Below are 21000 nucleotides of genomic sequence, written 5' to 3' on the forward strand. Positions count from 1 at the left end.
AAAAAACCAGAATCACAATACAGTTTGATTCCATTTTTAATAACATGTATTTACCAATGTGCTATTAGCTTGGCAGATATTCAAGATTGCAAGGAAATTCAACTTTCATTTTGCTATTTGGCAGATTAAAAAAAAAAAACAATTAAATGATGTACAAAACAGATGCACAGTATGCCTTGCTTGAAACTTAAGATTTTTTAAAAAATTATTTATAAGGATAGGGGCATGAAAATTTAATTTAATGTTCACCTTAGGTAATTTTGTGTCTTATTGTTCACAGCAATTACCATAAATCTACATATCAATAAGCAAGAACAGATGTCAGTTGTTACAAGTGCTTGCCAATCAGGCCTGTTAAAAAGTGACAGATGGATGGTGATAGAACATTCTCATAAGGCCTATTAGCACATTCGCAGGAAATTTTTGTAGTGCTGCACAGTCACAGATGCAGTTCCGTGAAAACACGGGGAAATTTGAGAGCCCAAGATTTACATTCTACAACTTCTTGCACTGCCTCCGATGCAAACTTTCATACAATGAAGCAATTTGCTTCATTTCAGTCACCACAGCTTTTCTCCTGTGATAACTGTAAATTTGAAATTATTGGGTATTTGTAGAGGAGGTAACAGAATCACACAACCATTCCTGAAGTCTTCCAAGATCTCTGCAGATATGGATTTCCAAATACCATAATAAAATCATATTAGGAAATAGCTTAAATTGATTGCTGAACAACTGCTGATAAAGGAAGGCACTGACTGCATTTTTGTGACAAGGTATGGACAGAGAATTTCAAAATCAGTGGTGATTATCGGAGTTGAATCTGAATCGCTCATAAGCAGTTTCCAAGAGCTTGACCTCTGCAGTTGCCTATCTTTTCTCTGGAAATTTTATCCATTCCAATTATTAGGATTTATTCCTTCTGAGACACATTCTGACTGCAGCTTAAAAATTGTGGATTAAGGTAAAATACATCATTTCTGGGCCAAACAGCATCCATTTGCAGGTACTGATACCCAGCCATTCTCGATGCCTTTGTTAGAAACTGGGGGAAAATCTTTTCAGGCTTAGTCTGAAAGTGCAATGTTACTTCAGCAAAATTTAAAGACTCAAAAGGGACAGTAGACTGTTACCTCCATTAAACCACATATACTGTTGCATACCTTTAGAAAAGCTGCTTTTCTCAGAAGTGCTTAAGGTATCCTGACTACTTACTGTTTGACTTAGACAACTTTTAAGTCCACATTGGATTCTGCCCTGGTAATTGTGTTACTTAAGAACACATGCTTAAATCCGACTGAAAGTTAGAACCATCAGTTGACTTGCACACAATTTCAGTCCATTTCCAATTTACATGACCTCTTAATATGTTCCTGGCAAGCAGTGTGCTTTTCTCAATTGAAAATTTCCCCATCTTAGTTGGAGAGATCCATCTGATTTAATTTTATGAGAATTAAAGTTACTCACCCAGGCTTTTGTTACAGTCAAGGGAGAGAGTATGGATGATTGGTCCTAAAATTCAACAAATTAAAGTAGGCAAGATCAACCCGAGGCCCTGGTAGGATGACTTGCTGCCTAGGAATGAATCCTCTTCATTGACACTTCAGGGAGTCTGGATGACCAATTTCCAAGCTGCTGCAGGTCAACAAGATGACTTCCAACCTCAGGGAGGCCAAGGGAATCAAAAGCCTTTCTCCTTCCTTCTGTTGTTTGTTGAAAGCCCAGCCAGACCTACAGATCTTGTATCCAGACTTGGCCAGACTGTGAATCACACATTTTTACCATCTGAATAAGCACATCTCATAAGCTGAGGAGCCTTGGTTTTCCTCTCAAGGTGTTTCTCCCTCTCCCACGAGCAGGAGCCATGTGTGTATCGGCAACAGCCTCTCGCTTCACACTCTGGTTCTCCAAGAATACTAAATCAAATTGTTTAATTTCTTATCTTAAAAAAAATGCAAATTGTATGGGTTAAATTAAGGACTTTCAATGGAATTAGTGTTACAAAAGCTCAATGCCTTCAGTCCCTGAGGTCAACATTTTCAAAACTGGTAGTTATCTTTAAGAAACAGCTATCTCCCTTGAGCTGGAAAGAGTTTCTTGCTGACCTTTACTTTTAATATGATATCCCTAAAGAGGTCATAGCAGGAGAAGTCCTCCTTCAGTATGGCTCCGCTGGAATTAATCCAGTAACAAGTCAGAGGATATAAAGGATCCTTGGGCCAATGCAAAAGCATAGAGCTTTTGTGCAGATGGCCCTTGGCTTCCAACTGGTCCCTCCAGATCCACTGAGCCAATACAACAATTAGAGGAAAATATTCAGAAAGCAGAATCTCACAGAGTTTCTCTCACCCATCTGCTCCTACAGACTCTGCAACAGGAGGAAATCTGGCTTGGGTAGCAGAAGAAGGGTGAAATGAATTGAAAAGGGCTCAGAATGGGCCAGAAGTTCATCCCAAAGTGCAACCAAGCTGTGAGAGAGTTTGGAAAGTACTTGGAAAAAAAAAAAAAAAAAGAACATATATTGAAAAAATATAAAAAGCTCCAGCTGTAGAGGATTTAGGGGTCTGAAAAGCCAAAAGCATGGACTCTTCTCCTGCATGACTTCAGAAAGCAAAATGCACCGGCTGCCTATTGAAACTAAGAGAATAGCTTTGTGTTTTTAATGAGCACTGTACATACTTATGCGCTCTGAATGGTCACATACACAGAAATATTTCTGCATGAGAAAATGTTTATTCCAGCCAAAGCATTAATAGATGATAGAAAATCTTCATAGATAATATAATTTGGGAGCATTCAAATTTTCTACAGTAATCCAACAGAATATAAAAAGCTCTGTGTTTACACTGTCTGTATAGTACTTCCTAGGTTCTTCTTACAGAGGCTCACTTAAAAAACTGCTGTTCTCTGGATCCAATCCAGGGCCAGCCAAATTCAATACAGACATTCAAGTGACATCCATCACCTTTGAACTAAGCTTTCCATGCAACTTGTATATATTTGAAGAAGAAATCTTTCTTTTTTCCTTGAAAGCTTTCTAGTGCTTAATGCAGCTTGCATTGTCTTTCTAAAATAAGACAATGAAATCATATAATGAAATTCATCCACATTATTAGTCTTCCCCATAGACAAAGCACAGGCTAGACACTGAAGCTTGTGAGGTATGTGAGAGAAAATACTGCCTTTAAATTAGCATTAGCAGATAATAGAGGAGGAATAAAAGCAAGGAAGTACTCACTATAAAATATACGCTCAGTGATAGTATGTGCTTACGTGTTTAACAAAGAGTGATAAAGCAGAGTTTGGCAAGGTAGAGGTTAGCTCCTGTAATCAAGACCAGGGGATTATTATAATAGCCAAGGCAACACTGCCCCAACACTCCCAATCTTGACATATTACACTATTTTCTTATTTTCTGTGGTTTGGCTCCTGAAATAAAATGATTTCATGAAAATCTCATTTTTCAATAAAAATGAGAACATCTAAGCTGGGGAATTGAGTGTGGAACCTTAAGGCTTGGAAAGCTAAATGGCAAGCTGCTGCTTTTTGCCTCTCAAATTTAAATATTACAAATTTTAGTGAGGCCAGTATCATGATTTACTTGGACATCACAAATAATTTATGAACACAGGGAGAAGGAAACACTGAACATATAGTAGAGCCAGTGGGCTGCTACAGCAAGAACAGGATTCACTTTTGGAACTGATGCTTTGTGTATTTAATGTTTGTATGCTAGTGAGCTATCGAGACAAATCCTCATTTTTCTTTGGATTAGATTCCTGTCTTTTAAACAAGCTCCAGTTCTCCTTCAACTGAAAATGCCTATGCAAACATCCCTTCCTATAAAACCAAGGATAAAAACTATAAAAGCATAAAAATTAATTTGAGTACTCTGAGGCTCTTCTTGTAAAGAAAATTGCTTTTGTTTAAGAAATACTATTGCTGAAGAAATATTTATTTACATGTATAGCAATGTGTGTGCTGTGTACCTTCCATGCAGCTTGGAGAAGATAGAAGCTTTAGCAGTACAAGTTAACACTTGCAGATCTGGTGCTCCTTAATTTTGTATGAGGGGGCAGCTACATGAAGCATCCCAGTTTAGGATACCGTGACTTCATCGGGACTTCTGCACTCAAGAGGCTCTAGAGCCCTGACACATATGAGCAAGAATTCCACAGCTTCTGAGGCTTTTGATCAAACTTTTAGTGTCTGAATTCAGTGGTAAGCATACTCACTGACTTCAAAGACAAAAGTCTGACCTCTCAAGCAGACTGCACGTGCTTGAATAAATTCTGGCATGCAGAACTACTCAAGCATGCAGATTCTGTCTTTACTCATCCTGAGGAATGCCTAACCCTCCCCATTAAATTCAGCACAAGAACCAGTACAAATATTTGACTGTAAGCACATTTTTTTAGTTAAAGAACATGCAAGCATCAATAACCTATCTTCTTAGCATCTTACTCAGTCGTGTGTAGACTTCAGTCTTCAGCTTTAAATACTCTATTAATAAGCAAGCCATATACAATGCGAAAAATACATACTGGATTCATTTTTTGTAAAAGGAATGCAAACAGTTTAAGCTAAAAAACTGTGGGCCTTTATGCTGCTTTGTGGGCTGTGAGAACAAACATTCAAGAATAGCTTCAGCAGGTGAGACCTTGCTGGAGACACAGGAGCATTTCTATCCCTTCTACAAAACACAACATGTGAGTCTTCAGTACTGACTGTGCAGCATAACACAGTACTGAAGATAAAGTCCTAGATAAATTTTGATTTCCAAGGAGAGGACATGAACACTTGGTCCTAACAATAAAATAACATCTAGTGTTTTGTGCTTCTTTGTAAAGCTATAGCTTGGAGAGAAATTTAATATCACTAATTTGATCTTCAACAGTAAGTTTTAAGACTTACATGTTTTGGGAAAAGAAAGGAGTAAATTTAGAGCAGTTCTTAGAATTAATATAAATTTAAAATTATTTTTATTCCAGGAGAGGCAGTCAGTCATTAAATCATCCCATATTTAGTCGAGAAGGTATATTCTTCAAGTAAAAGTGATGTGCTGCTACATTTTCTTTATGAGCCTCAAGACCATATGACTTTCAGAGAACAAATTCTGGGTTGAGAGCCCATCCTCAAGTTACTTGACTAAAATTTTTAGTTTTGTCACAGCTGTTGGAGACGAAGCTGGATCTACACTACCTGAGAGAAAAAGGCAACAGAAAACTTCTAAGGTGCACATAACACAATAGATATCACATTATTTTTCTTCAGTGTCTCAATTCTTTCATTTTGCAGACTTACCCAAATATGAAAACATTAAACACAACCTCTGAGCTCAAAGCCACTTCCAAAACTGCCAAGTATAAAACTGTTACTGAATTGCTCTGTTCTGTTTATCATATTAAGATACATTTTTAGATGAAAAAAAAAAGAAAAAGCTGGATTGCAAGTGTAACATAATAGAACCAGCAAGCACTGCCAGCAGGTCTGAGGAAGAGAGAATAATTCAGAGATATTGTCATCTGTAGGCCAATTTATATTGTCAGACAGCATGTTCACATTAGTCTCTGATGTCACTGCAATAATGGCATAATATAACGATGGAGCAAAAAAAAAATACCTGTGGGGTATAGCAATGCTGTGTGGTATATCTGTACTTGTTAAAGTATTTCAGGATTCATTCAAAGCTGAACCAGAAGAAGCAAAAGACCAGGATTAGAAGAGTGAGAAAATGATGTTCAGAAAGACTTGTGAATATTTTAGTCTTTGTTTCATGATGATGAAGCAAGCACAATGTTGTATGTCACTGATTCAGTGGGTTCATGATTAAAATAAACTAATGCAGCAATTTGGGGGTTTTGTGCTTCCCTTTTTTTTTTTTTCCCTTCTAACAAGAAAAAAAAAAAAGCTTTTTAACAGTTTCTCGCGGCGGGCATAATGTGCATCTGTGCTCTGATTTACTGCACATGCTGCCTTCTCCAGCATCGTGTTAAGTTAGGGTATCAGCATGGTAGGTCACACAGTGGGAGCGACCTTTTGCTAATCACTACACATCAGTTACTACTGGCATGCAGCTCATTACTAAGAAACCCTCCAACGAGCTGGCTTTCAAATATGTTCACACTTTGATTTTTTTTTCCCTTTTATTTCTTTCTCTCTTTTTTTTTTTTCCCCAGACTAAAGATTGTACTTTTACATAAAAGCTTCTGTTGTGTAATTTTGTCAACTAGGGTTCCAAAGTCAAAAAGGCACCCAGTTAATTTTCCATGATTATAAAAGGAGCCTGAAAATCCATACTAAAGGTAGGCCTGTAATCTTGGGTTTCATTAAAAAGGTCAGAACATTTTTACTCACCACCTATTATTAAAATGTTTGAGGACTGCCATTAATTTGATTTTTCAGGACACAGAAATCTCGCTGGAAATTAGAATGTAATCCTGCTGTTGCTTTACTGGCACTTTTCATAGGGAAGGCTACAGCTGCAGGGACCAAGAGCTCCCTGCAATTTACAATTGGTTACTTTGGACAAATGGCAGGTGACTAATGCAAGACAAACTGTTTGCTCAACCTGGGAGCACTGGGTTTAATTTCAGTTTCTGAAAGAGGGAAGAAAGCGTTTCTATTGACGTTGAACCGTGAGCTGTCCCCTGCCAGTACATCTGCCACATTTAATACACAACAGCCCCCCGCCCGACAATGTGATTATTAGAGATGCAGAATTCGATAGCTAAAGAATACAAAACATAGCTGGAACAAAATGAAATGGTTTTCAACTTACCGGCCATTTGCTGAATGCCGCTGAAGGCACCCAAGTTACTGGAGGAAGTTGCTTGCTGCAGAAGCTGCAAATTAACCATACAAAACAGCAATCTATCTGACGTGAGTGTAACAAATGAAGATAAAACTAAAATGAGTGATCATTTCACATTTGGAGTATTTATGCTCTCCTTTACATTTATACAGTCTCTTGCTTCTGTCTATTGTTGGAATGAACATCCCTAGAGTCAATGCTGTAAATCCATATTAATGTCTAATCTCTATTAAGAAACACAGAGACACAAGGGAAACTCAATAACATCGCTGCTTTAAAACAATTAATCAATTTATTCTTTTTAACAACCAGGTGTTAAATCTATTTAAACCAACATAGCGTGACTAATTACAATCCTCTGTAGTGTAGTAGTTACTATAACTCATCTCTGTCAATCACGGTCCATTCTCCACCACCCTCCTGAATTCAGTTTTTTCTTTATTATCTATATGAATCAAGCACACAGATACTCATTAGACTGGTATTTGTATACAGCAATTTAGCCCACCTCAGTATTCATTAGCCTACCTCAATACTAATATATATTTTTAATTGCTAGGTAAATTGCTGTTTATCATTATATCACTATGCCAACACATTGTATGCATACAAATTATGTACTTATGTGTATACAGTACAGATGTGGACACATCTATTTGTCTAGCTCAGGATCATCAGGAGCTCCCCAAATTATTGAAAAGCTGCCCAACCTGTACACTCAGCTTCAGAGCCATAAAAAGCAGAAAATCCCTTCCAGCCATGCTGCAAGGGAGACTTGGCAATCCAGGACCTAAGACACACAGCTGTGTATTTCAGATTTCTCCATCAGGGGCAGCAGCTAGCACTTGTTTTTCGTCTTACATATAGATCAAAGAAAATATCATTTTAAATTTATGAGAGACAAATTGCTTTCCTCTGCCACCTTCCCTTCTGTAAAAGATAGTATGAATCACGCGTGTTTAGCATTGATGGGACCGTGCATTAAAGTAAAAGTAATTTCCAGATGAAAATATGTAAAATTAGAGCACTGAACCACAACATCCTAGTTTAGAAGCTGCACCATACAGATATGGACTGTACAGTGTTGTGTTCAGATGCCTATCTGTCTTCCCCTAAGGAATAACTTAAATTTTATTCCCGCAATGAATAACAGAACGTAATGTTCAAAAGAACAATAAAACTAATGGAGGAAAATTTTATTTTGCAGCGTGAGTAAACTTTAAATGCTTGCCTTGGACAGCAGTGATGCATTGAAATGTTTATTTAAATTTTATTCTTTGTTATTTATTTTCAAATCATGCAATAAACATGCAAAGGGTTTATTTATTTATTTATTTATTTTTAACGTAGAGGAAGGCATGCTATACGTCCTGGAGAATTTTGCATTTTACTGAAGGAAATTTACTATTGCTGATTTTCATGAGTCTAAAAATAAACACAGCATGCTCTAGGTGCACTGCCTCTGAAGTGAACTTACAGCTAGATACTGTGGTGTGAGTCCTCCAAGACCCGTGAGGTTTCCCCAAGTGGCAGTATTGAGTTGTTGCATCTGCTGTGCCAACTGCTGCTGCAAACGCCGCTGCTCTTTGTCCTTTTGAGTATCAGCAAACTTCACCACGATTGGCGAAGAGCAGCCCTGTAGTTGGACAGATCGGGAAACAGAAGTGTTAAATCACACTGAGCCAACCCCGCACCGTGAGCTCAGCCACATCCCCTAGGGCCATCGGCAATGGCACGACCTGATAGCCTGCATTCTCTTCGTGACTGGCATGTGTAGGACCATGAGGACTAAGATTTTCAGCTTCTCAGGAAAAGAGACTGTATAGAAATTATTGATTCCCTATTTCTTTTTATAAAGCACCTTTCCTCAGGCTCTCCTTTCCTTCCAGCTATCAAAACTGCTGCCAGAGACAGCAAGTGTACCAGTCCTCTTTAATTAAGCTTCACAGCTGATGAGATGGACATGTTGCTTTGTCTGCAGTCTGTTTTCAAGGCATCGCCAAAGGGAGAGGTGTCCAACCTCCCTGCTGCCAGTGACCACACAGCCAACACAGCCCTGCCACACAGGCTCCCTGTGCTTGATGCAGCTGGCTTGTCTACCCTAAATAAGTAGGACTGTGAGCTCTGGATTTACTGCAGCAACCATCAGTGACAGGTCATTGGCTCCTTCCAAATCAGGGAGTTCAAGTGAACACCAAGGGTGATGCTATGAGGACAACTCACCCACCTGCAGCCTGCTCCTGGGCACACTTTGTGTTGAGCACCCTTGAGGTATGAACAAAAGGCAGAATGCAGACCAAAAGTGGGAGCAACCCTTTTAGGTTTTACTCTATTTTCCTGTTGTTTCAATGAGCCTCTTGTTACATGATGTGGGAAGGTTGCAAGACACCTTAGGAAACAGGCTGTAGGAAAGAACTTGAGATCTGGCCGGCAGCCTGATCCTCACCCATCTGAGAGACCCCGGAGAACTCATGGACTGGGTGGTCTGTTGAGGAACCTAAATACTTTCCTTGGATCTCAGGTTGGGTATTCCTGGTCAAAGTTGCCAAGAGAATGAGAAATGTGAATGTGAAAGGTGTCCCTGTAGCTCTCACCCTGTTGTTTTGTTTTTTTTATCCCCACTATCAAATGTTTTCATATTTTAAGCTTTTTAGACTTCGTTTTTTTCAAATTAAGAGAACAAACTAAGTACTGCAGTGATTCAGTTCTACACATTAATTCAGGCATTTTGTGAGTCACAGAAGCTGCCAATCCATTCCTTACTGTTTTCCAACTACAGGAACCAATGAATAACTTTCCTCCACCCGTCATGCTTTATTATACTAATTTTGTGTCTACCTTCAACCTGAACATAATGGTAGGAGTGAAGGATGACTCAAGTCAAAAAAAGACAGCAGCATTTTAGCCAACATGTACAGTGTAGGATGGGGAGAGGGGTTATACTTAGCCTAACTCTTCCCATGGCAGCTCTCACAACACTGTGAACATCTTCAGAAAAATTTATGTCCTCCATAATCTACAGAGAACAGCTGAGTACCTTTGCTCTGAAGAAACTCACACCAGGACAAATGCTAAGAACTTTCAAAATCAACAGACAAAATGATTAAATAAACCACAATAATAATATCTCTTGTATGAAGATTTCCCATCAATACTGTTCCTTTAGAATTATCTTAGAAAATCATCACTTGTGATTTATTATTCCACCTCCAATTCCTTCCCTGTGTGTTTCATTGTAAAACTGTCTTTCGGTGTTTCAGTGAGAGAAAAAAAATATATGTACCACTCCAGCAATCAAATAAAGATTATGAAAGAGTCAGCTTGTTACAAAATTACCTCTCTTCAGTGATTTTTATACTCGTATTAAAAACAAGAAAAGGAGCTGGGGGTGGGAGGGTGTGAAAGAAATTTTTCTGCTTCAACTAATAAAAAAGCAAGCTGTACCATATTTAATATGAGCTTTGGCAGCATTGGGCTAATCAAAACCAGAACTCACTGACTGCTACCTAGATGTACAGGAGAATCAAATCTACTTCCAAAGAAACAGAACTGAATTTTAAAGGAAGAAATATTTAATGGCTATTTCAGTTCTCAGTTCAGCAGCTCAGCACCCAACACTACAGCTGACATATTTATGAATGCTTAAATGTCAGTAAATTGTATAAAAACAATATCTCTGCAATTTATGAATCTATAATTCATTTTTTCACTGTCTGCTCTATATTTCATCACTTCATCATTTTCAAGAGAGCAAACATTCTGAAGACTGAAATTATATGTAGCAAGTGGCTCTATATGAGAAAAGAGTTGTTATTGTTGCATCAAATTTACTCCATGATAACAAATTAGTGTCTTCTACTGGTGCTGCATTTCAATGCCTTAAACAAACCAACAAAACCCACAGAAACAAGATAGAAGAATAGCAACTCAGAGCAGCAGTTATGTATTTAAGATAGTTGATTTTACCAGGTCAGAAAGTCAGGTGCAAAAAGTAGTAGAAGAACTCATTATTTTAAGAGATATATTCATCTGGACATGAACATCCCCATTGTTCTTTCTTTACCCACTTTGAAAATACATCTTGGTCAATGATGCGTGACAAGGAACAAAAAATAATGAAATCAGAAAAAAAATCTGCAGTAATTGAGTTGAGATGTGACTGTGTAATACATATTCTCCCGAAAGCCCATCTTTTTTTTTGCATTCAGTGTGAAACAAATGTGTCCAACGACCACTGTTTCAGTCTGAGAGGCAAGATTTAAAGCTAGGTAATGTAAGTTAACTTTTTACTAGAAGCGCATTGGCAAAAGCAAATAAAATTGTTTTGCTTAGAGGGTGACTTCTGCTTTATGCTTCTCCATTTTCTAACTTGAAAGTCCCATCACACTCAGAAAAGTGAGCTCCCTTTCTAATTCAGTGGCTTGGCATCTGCACCCCATTTAGGGCAGTTTTAATCCCAGCATCTGGTGCTGCCTTCGTATTTTTACTTGTGTTGGCAAGACAGTGTACAGACTCGGTTCAGACCATCACCTCTGGAGCTGAAGGGTGTACTACTTCTGTCCAAGAAGGGACTCCTAATCTAAGCTCAACTAGCACAAAGACCCAGATGTTCAAAGTGCAAAATAGTTGGAGTTGCCTTGCCTTGACAGTTTTCGGTTCTCACTGATGGTAACTCTACCAACATTGATGTCAAAGACTAATTATTCTATAGAACTGAAGGAAGCAGGAGTATTATAACAAAATGCAGCCTCGCTTGGAGTACTGCATTTAGCAAAAGAATGGGTGAATTTGTCTGGGATGCATTATCTCTTTAATGTTATCATCTTCTTAGGTAGACCTGTGTAAAATTCATCTTGCTAGACAGAGAAATACATTATAGCACATGGAAAAAATATAGGAAAAACACAATATTACCAATAAGCATTTTCTTTTTACTTTGAATCAAACCCTGAAAAATGTATAGATCTGAATTAATGGAGCAGTGCATGGCAGACAAATTACTATGAGTATTACTTCAAAGACTCAAAGTGGCATTTTTTTCACAATATACTGTCAGACTGCACATATCATATAGCACTGGCTTTCTAGTAAAGATAATTTCAAATATTCTTGTCTCATTGGAAGATTCTCATCTAAATCTGCATATTTAGGGTCTAAAAATGCATTGCACTGAAAAGAAAAACACATCAATTATAAAATAAGCTCAACCAAATTCAAATGTGATGCTTGGAAAGACAATAGCTTTGCAATGCCAGAATCATTACTTGTAGAATACAGGAAACAGTTAGTGACATTTTCATGCACTGCCTCTTTTTCCTTTGCCTTCTCCTCTCTCCACCCTCCCACCCCTGCTCTTCCCCCCCTGGCTTGTTACACAAAGCAGCTAACGACATGACGCAATAATGATTGTTTAGCACCCCGCATGCTTTGGGAGACTAGAGCATTGCAAAGAAAAATCACTGAGAGAAATTGAAAGGTCCTGGTGTAAAAATAAATAAAAAGAAACAAGTGCACATAACATCAATGCCACCTCTGAGAAGAATCATCACTACACGAAGATACAGTATACATAATACAGTATAACATGCACTCTCCAATAATAAGCTAGAAGATCCAGAGTAAGTAAAGACTTAATACTTGTGCGGGTTTTTGTGCAAAATTCTGAAAGACCATGACAAAAATCACAGACTGACAAAAGTTTGAGATTGCCAGACAAGCCGTGGCACTTGATCACCACTCCAATGACCGGATCATTAGCCTGCTGCTAGATTCACGTTAAGTGAACGGGCTTCAAGTTTCGTGTTGCTCATTGTTATAAAATATGAGGCCATAGAGGCAACGTGGGAGGAGACAGAGCTTGAGAGGGGCCAGGCACGGCGGTGCTCTGTAGGAAGCTTTGATATGCTTTGTCATCATTAGCATTTTTATCGGCTATATGAAAAAGGAGAAATTATATTAGCTTAATAAGAGATTCTATTTGCAGGAAAACACATGCACTAGTAACTCAGTGTGGCCACGTTAAATCTCTTGAGCTTTTTCTCAGAGCAGCGCAAACAAGAACACTTAAAAATCTATTTAATGGAAACTACAATCCTTTTTTTTTTTTGGGGGGGGGGGGGGAGGTGTCAATATTAAAAGTAATTTAATCATTAGATACACTCCTGAGTATGGATGAAGAGCGGTATTCACAGCAATTTTATTTTCTCTGAATGCCACTGAAAACAGGATACAGAGCCGTGTTTGGATACTGCAACTTGGCTGTGTGCTTCCAGGCCATTAGAAAAAACACGTTTGACAAGGAGAGGTAAAGTGAGTTGGCAAAAAGTTTAAATCTGTGATTGTCATGTGTCTGATCTGGTCCAGGAGAGCATGGCTTTACCATTCGCAATCATTTGCACAAAGAAAACAAAGAAAGGGCAAATGATACAGTACTGTACCTCCATGGTCTGAGACTGGTGCATGGCTTTGATTGCATTCTGTGCCATTGCCCTTGTAGAAAATGTGACAAACGCACAGCCTGTGGGAACAAGGGGACAGGGAGCAGGAAAGACAAAAAACAACAAGACAAAAGGGTTGGACGCTTGTTAAACCAACACAGTCTACGAGAACGGCCACAAGACGACACTGTTCTCAGTAGTACATAAAAATAAACAACTTCTCTAGTTTATTTATTGACAGTGCTGACTTGCTAATCTGACCATAGATGAAAGAAAAAAAAATTGGGTGGGGATGGTTGAGGAGAAAAGGGTTTCTTTCTTTAATTTAGTATTTTTTTTTCCTTTTTTTTTTTTTTTTTTGTTTGGTTGGTTGGTTTTGTTCTTTAGCCACAGGGTTTGACATACTTAAGGCTTTTTTTTATGCAGTTTGGATTGCGTATTTTTGTCCATTCAGGCCATGCACTAATAGCAGCTTGCTATGGCTTTCGTGTAGGTAAATACTGGATAGTGAATAAACAGCTGGCATCGCTGGCAGCTGAGCTGAGTATTTAAAGGAGTCCATAATGTCACTTACATATTTCCATGATGTACCAAGAACAACTGTACAAATAAGGATGAGAAAAACTCGACTGTGTACCCTGCAACTAATTGCGAAAAGACTCAGACAAAATTCAGTAACGTAGGTGGAATCTCTACATTTAAGAAAATAACATATTAAGAATAAAAATCTTTACGATTTTTGCTTCTCAGAGTCCTAGGTACAAGTATAATTCTTTGATCTATGAAAGCTACCAAGAGCTTGAACAATTCAAAAGCTGTGTGCATGAATAACTGAAAAATCACTTTTCTCCCTCTATAGCCTTTTAAATCATAATGAAAAGCCAGAAGCCGAATGCCTCGGCTATTTTTCCACTCTTACTATTGTCAGTCATACCTATACTGGGCATGGTACAGGTCAACTTTCTCAGTGCATGACTCACTGCCCTTTTGACTAATAAAAACACTGCCTTCTGAGATTTACATTTTATTCTTCATGCACCCTTGGGCATGTTAAAGAAAAAGACTGTGAAATTAATGCAGATTCGGGCTGATTTTGTAATAATACCATGGCACACTAAAAGCTTAGCTAAAGCAACACAGACTTATTTCACTTGTGATCTCTAATGACTTTAAAAGTGCATTGATTTTCAGCTCCCTTAGCCTTGCACAGTTTGAACTTAGGTTTCAGAGAATAATTTAGTGTTCCACTCAATTTCCTCAAAACATTATTATTATTACTACTTAAAAGATTTCCAAATGAAGCAAATCTAAGCACTGAGAGGCTAAAGCATATTGTCATTTTAGAGCTAATACGTGAATGCTACATTCTGGCATCAAAAATACAATATTGTTGCCCCTGTGGCCAATGGGCAAAATTAACTGTTTTGCAATCCAACAAGCAACAGATTGTTTGGTTTATGCAAATCAATTTGAGGCACAAAATACCTTTTTGTTTTTGCTCCGTGTGTACCTGGTGAGATTATCAAGTCAAGACTGTATTCACATTTTAATCAAACAACAGTAAGAGAAAGCAATGCCTGATCATTACCCAAAAGCACTACATCTAGTCATGAAAATAAAGTCAATGCATTTTTGCATCATGCGGTACTTTTTTTCTGATTAATGTAAAAGTCCTTGGTACAGGACAACCTAAACTGGCTTATGTACCTCTGGCTGATGGGTCACCATTATTAAATCAGAAGAAGGATTCTCTTAACGCAAACTTCATGGCAGTGTCATGACTCTACTGGTGATGTCTTACACAACTACTGTACTACTGTTATTCAGCAACAAAGTCCTGTCAAAGAAAATGATGTAATGAATGGCTTTCTGTACAGCATTCTAGACCAAATGTGGATAGAAGGGTAAATAAATTACAGTACCTCTGCTAGTTTCCATAATGCTGCTGTGCACTAAAATGAAAGAGGCCCAAATTTACCACTGAAGTAATCTCTCTTACAAAAACATTTCTGTTATTATCATTAAAAGAGGAAATATCACCAAGGGTTTGCATTTCTTGTCTTGCAAATTCAAAGGGGGGTGAGTACAAATAGAGATAGGCAAGAAACCCCATAGAGCCTTGAGTAATATTGTTTATAACGGTCTAGAAACTACTTCATTCACTTCTTTTGCTCTCATTATCCAGGAGTGTGTAGCGTAGTGACAATTACTGAAGTGGAGGCTTAGAATGCAGAAGAAGCATGTAAAATGTCAACAAAAATCAATAAGACACAGTTTATGCATTTATCACAATTTCTACCCAGCGGTACTGCTGTAAGTAACTTACTGAGAGATGCTGCAATTAGCAGGTCTCAAAAGAAATGTGAATCAGTGGAGAAATAAAGCTGTACTCTTCTCAAGATAAAGGAGACTTGCTCCTCCCTCCCTTAGGCTTTTTCTCTTTTCATGCACAAAGCTCAGCTGCTGGGGAATTTCAGTGCCCAACGCTACAGCAAAACCTCCTTCCTCATCGCCCAGCCCAAATTCATTTGCTTGGATTCTGTTTTTTCCTTTGTCAAGAAGTGAAAAGACTTGTCGCTGATCTCTGCAAAGTGCTGTATAGCAAGCTACCTAGTTAAACTTGTTCTCTGGGCAAGGGGAATGCTTGATAAGTGAGGTTATGTGGCTTGAATACGAGCATTTGGAAACAGCATTCCACAGAGAAGACAGGACTGCATTTTAATTATGGCTTGCCAGCCGGAGGCTACAAGGTTAGGTTCCCTTGTTATCTCTGGTCAGCAAGGCATTTCCCACCAATGGACAGTGACCATTTGCACAGTAAATATTCATTTTCCTTTAATAATCACAGTAAAAATTAAGTAGATGACTTCATTTCTAAATTATTTGATATCCTAGACTTTCACTTGTTACCATCAAGCATCCCAATAAGGTGTTAGCTAATTAAACCACATTGTTCCAGACTAAAAAGCCATGTGTATTCACATTTAATGTTTTGGTTTTTTTTTTTTTTTTTTTTCAGGTACCAAACCTGGACAACCACATGCAATATTTGTATATATTATCTGCACACATATATATTTTTGTGTGGGAAACATAGGATCCTATATATTTTATTGTGAAACATGGAATCCCTTCTACTTGATTGGACTGCTGCACTGGATAGAAGTTAAGCCAAGATAATAGGATTCAATCCACTTCATTGCTTGACTTGCATGTTTAACTGAGCTACTGACAAAGGCTGTTCTTAGATGCTTACATTCTCTGTCTCCTTTATTTTTTCTGTATGGGGAACACAGGCACTTTAGAAGGATGTTTTCCTTGGGCACCTAGAATTTCATCAGAATTTGGTGTTTAAGCACACTGTACTTCACTTGTTTCAGGTAGATGAGATCCGGCAGCCCTGAACCACCCCGTACACACCCTTGTTTCTGAGGGGCTGGGAGAACATTCCCTTTTCAGCATACTTCACTGTATCTCATGGATACAGGTGGTCTTTTGGGAAAATGCCAGCAGCTTTAGGACTGTAGATCACAATTGTAACAGGACAAGAATAAACAAATTTCATGCCTCGCTGTGCAAGGAAACAAAGATTTCCATGGCCTCTTACCTCACCACCTGAAACACTGCATTAATTGCAATGCCATCGGCCAAGCTCTTCTGCATCAATGGCAATGAGCAAACTATTTCTATTCTACCATACCATGTCATGATACTTCAATTTCTGCCTTCCTTCTGGAGCTATGGAGCTCAGACTGATAGCAAAAACACATAGAGGGGATATTTCTATAGCTAACACTTTGAAATTACTTTTGTTTTGTGAAAAAATATCCCTCTGTAAATACGGACAACCTAAAAGTCACATTCCAATTATTTATGACCTCTGGTTTCAAAATGTCAGGGATCACTAACAGAAGCAAAAGGGATGGAGAAAGGAGGGCTAGGAGCTTCAGTTGTATCTCCAAGGCTGTGTTCTCACCCTGTACAACAGATAAGTGGTTGACTAGGGACAGATTTCTCCAAGTAATTTCCTCCTTTCAGGCAGAATTGGAGGGAGGTACCCAGCCCCATCACAGAGCAAATTCTGGAGTGAATTATTGCATCTGCCACCTCAGCTAAAGCAACATCCATGCACACTGGGTTGCTCTTCTATTACCCCTGGAGCTAATGATAATTTTGAAAAGGCTGCAAAAATAGAAAAGCTTCCTTCTTGAACCACACCACCCCATTAACTAGGGCTTGATTTCTGAGCAACTGAATTAACAGGAATATTTTACAATGCCCAGTACTCCCCTGTTTTAGCTCCTGCTTCGCTTTGTTCTTCTCACCCTGGGCTTTCACAGAGTGTTTTGAAATGTTTGCTCATTCATGCACATAGTAACATAACATCAACACTAGAGAGCTGCCAGTGAACTAAAACACTTTAAAGGACGTAGGCCTCAAGTTAAGGGGTCTGATTTCATATCTGCACAAGAAAGCTCTCAGATAAAGCTACCGATGCCTACCAGAGTTTTTAAAGCAATGTGGAATCAGGCCAAGAGTTAAAAATGAGAGTTTAAAAAACATGGCATTAGAATTCTGGAGATGACTGAAAGATAGAAACGATCAAATAATTAATTAATTAAGTAATTAAATATATATACAGTGACTTCTCTGACACAGAAGAAGGCTCAGGAGATTTTCAAAGCCATCCAAGCAATTGCAGCCTGATGCATGGAGGCTGCACAGCTGGTAGTGTAATGGTTTTGCTGCCACTTCCCAGTTAACCATAAATGAGATTTTTCTTCATTTTCTGCAAAGGAACAATAGTGAAAAGCTTCCAAAATACTCCTACAGAAAGCATTTGGGATCCTCTGTGTTGAAAGTTGCTATTTAAAGAAAATATAAGGCTCAAGTAAAGGGCTATGGAAATTAAGCACGATAAACATAAGTTCTAGTCTGTCTAAAGTATTTCTAGCTGAGATCACAAAGTAGACGTGCTCTTTTCTACAGTGATACTATAACACAGCATGTAGGAAGGACCAGCGTGGGAGACAGCCTTCCACTGAAAGAGATCACACAAAAATCTCTGTAGCTTATACACATTTCAGCTACAAATGAAATCCTCAGACAGTTTATTGTAGAGACACTGCGTTATTAATGACTGCTGAATATACACAATGGTAGGTCTGAGAACAAGTGCAACAACTCAGCCCAACGTAAAGTATTTTGAAGAAGTCACAGTAAAGCTCTAGTTTATACGTATCAGGCACATAAAGCCAACAGGCACATCCTGTAAACATGCCTTATCCCTTTAGCTTTACTGACTTTTCTTGACCGTCAACCAGATGACAGATTCTAGATAAGTTCATGGTTTCCTCAAAGTTCTTCTAATTGGACAGTCAATTAACCGCTCTGAAAAGAGCAGACTTCAGTAAATGGAATTAACAGAAACCCAGAATCAAACAGGTACCAAACGCCACATTCTCTAACAGTCTCAATGTCCCTCCTGTTAGAATTAAAAAAAAAAAAACCAAAAAACTTTTGAATTATTTCATTTCAGACTTCAATTTGGGGAAGGATTGCTGAGAAGATGCAATAATGTAAATCTGAGACTGAGGGTTATTGGCCACAGGCCAGCAGACATTGGTCACTGGGACGTGTTTGCTTCTTCCTAGCTATGGAAAAGTTTCAATGGAGGAAGAAAGAAAATTAAGTGTGACATTATGAGTGGAAAAATAAAAAAGTTTCCACATTTACAGCAAAATAAATAAGGGACGAAAGTGTGTTATTTAGTATGGAAGCAAAATACAGAGAAGTAAAAAATTCAGCACTTCCACAGTGCTCTTTCCCCATCACTTACTGATACAGAAGTCAAAAGGTGGCCCCTAACCCATGTTGCTCCTGTGGTGGCACTTAACATTATTTCAGCTCACAAAGCAGCAGTAAATACCCATAAGGAAAAACAGACAGGCGTAAAACTCCCTCATCTGCCCTTCAGTGCAGCTAGTTATGATGCAAATACTAATTTTCTTTTATTCATTCATTAAGTAAATCCCTAAATCTGAAAGTTACAAACGGATTTTTGTGACATTAAATTGCCTGACCATGCTATAGTTCTCCATGTCATCCTGCTCTCAAAGCAAGCAAGAAAAAAAATTCCCTGAAATTGATGTGTCCAGAAACATTTACTTGTCCCAGGTGCCTGGTGATATTTTGTTTAAAAATCATATAAATAGGAACCTGGTAGGTGAAGGAATATAAGTTTGGGGGTTTTCCACAATTTTCATGGTATACCCAATTGTCTGCACATGTTATTAGCAGGTTTTCTCCAGAGCACACTATTAACCCAGTTGACTTGTTTCTGCTATCTGTTATATAAATCTTCACTTAGCAATACAACCAAATAATTTGCTGTGCAGTGCTCCTGTGATGAGGATAAGAGGATTTTTTTTTAATCATCATTATGGATGGTAATAATTTTCCTAGAGTTATAAAGAGATATTGATCTACCTATATAATATATATATTGAGAGAGAGAAAGAGAGAGAGATCTTGAGGAGCACTGCTATCCTTATTTTAAGGAATAGAAAAATAGATGATGAGAAATCAACTCAGCTACAGTCACATCACACATCAGTAGCACAGCTACAAATCAACCTGAGGTATTTCTGGCTATTTTTGCACAGTCCAGCTATCACTGGATGAGGTCTGTGTTGGCATCTGTGGTCATGTAGCCATGTGCTAGAAGTCAGGAGGTCTGAAACTTTCCTTAAGCCGTTTACAATAAGTGATTTAAAATCTTAATCATCTGAGGCAGTTCACTTCTGCTTTTTCATGATAATGAAGCTTAGCACATGATATCACAATCATGAATTTTTGTAAAGCATACTTAGCTCTTCAGAAAAAGTGCTGGATTAAACAACCCTGCAGGCTGAATCCTTCTCTTTGAATAATGAATATAGTACAGGCAGCTGCAAGCTACTTTAGATAGTCCCGTGAACCCTGCTAAAGCGAAGGCCATCCTGCATGGCTGTTCAGTCCCTGGCTTCTTTATCTCTGCAGCCAACAGGGCTTTTTTATTTTTATTTTTAATACTTTTCACAGCTAGGAATTACTCCTTGCCAGCCAAGTAATTCCACAGGGACTATCCTAGAGTCTTTGCAAGGCAGTGCCTTTTGGTTGCTGCCCATTCCTTGTATCTGGTCAGAATATAACAAGTTACAAATGATTATTTCTCAGATAGAGGGACAAAAAAACCCCAAAAAACAAACAACAACAACAAAAAAAAAGCAGTGGGGAAAAAAAGATGTCTTAGGAAAAAAATCTTAGCTTCTTTAAATATACTGCTCCACTGCTGAAGCTTTGTATCATTATTTTACTCTCATTTTACAGTCGAGTTTCAAATAGGAATTTGGAGACAAAATGCTGACGGTCCATTATCAGTAGTGACAGCAATGGGTGTGACTTTATTAAAGTTCTGTCAGCTCTCAGCTATAAGCTACAACAGGAACAACCAGTCCAACCCTTCACTTTATCTTAACACTTATATCGCACTCATCATGAGTGCTACATTTCCCCTTGCTGCTGCAGGAAAGGGATTTCTTCTTGCTACTGGAACCATGTGGTACCCTAAGACCCTACAACCTACCTATGAGTTTACTGCAGACTTCAATCATGCTAGCAGTATGGTTGGTGTTGTAGTGCAGACACGATCAAAGAGTCAACTGAAAGGTTTTTTTTACTCTTTATGGTGAAAAAAAAGACAACAAC

At 38.3% G+C, this 21000-nt stretch overlaps 2 protein-coding genes across 12 annotated transcripts in view; one reads left to right on the forward strand and one right to left on the reverse strand.

Annotated features, from left to right (window-relative positions):
• Nucleotides 1–2669, forward strand: part of USP6NL (USP6 N-terminal like) — a 210373-nt gene extending 207704 nt beyond the window's left edge. For both annotated transcript variants that reach the window (XR_010622597.1, XR_010622596.1), the window contains one exon: nucleotides 2650–2669. The gene's annotated coding sequence lies outside the window, so the exon portion shown is untranslated. The remainder of the gene's footprint in view (nucleotides 1–2649) is intronic.
• CELF2 (CUGBP Elav-like family member 2) overlaps nucleotides 1–21000 on the reverse strand; it is a 375872-nt gene that overhangs the window by 46718 nt on the left and 308154 nt on the right. For all 10 annotated transcript variants that reach the window (XM_065743745.1, XM_065743742.1, XM_065743743.1 and 7 more), the window contains 3 exons: nucleotides 13252–13331; nucleotides 8292–8450; nucleotides 6782–6845 (listed from right to left, as the gene is read on the reverse strand). In XM_065743745.1, the coding sequence (XP_065599817.1) occupies nucleotides 6782–6845; nucleotides 8292–8450; nucleotides 13252–13331 (303 nt within the window). The remainder of the gene's footprint in view (nucleotides 1–6781; nucleotides 6846–8291; nucleotides 8451–13251; nucleotides 13332–21000) is intronic.

The sequence above is a fragment of the Cyrtonyx montezumae genome, unplaced genomic scaffold, assembly GCF_038088225.1.
Source record: "Cyrtonyx montezumae isolate F1298 unplaced genomic scaffold, pur_monq_1.0 scaffold_3, whole genome shotgun sequence".
NCBI lineage: Eukaryota > Metazoa > Chordata > Aves > Galliformes > Odontophoridae > Cyrtonyx > Cyrtonyx montezumae.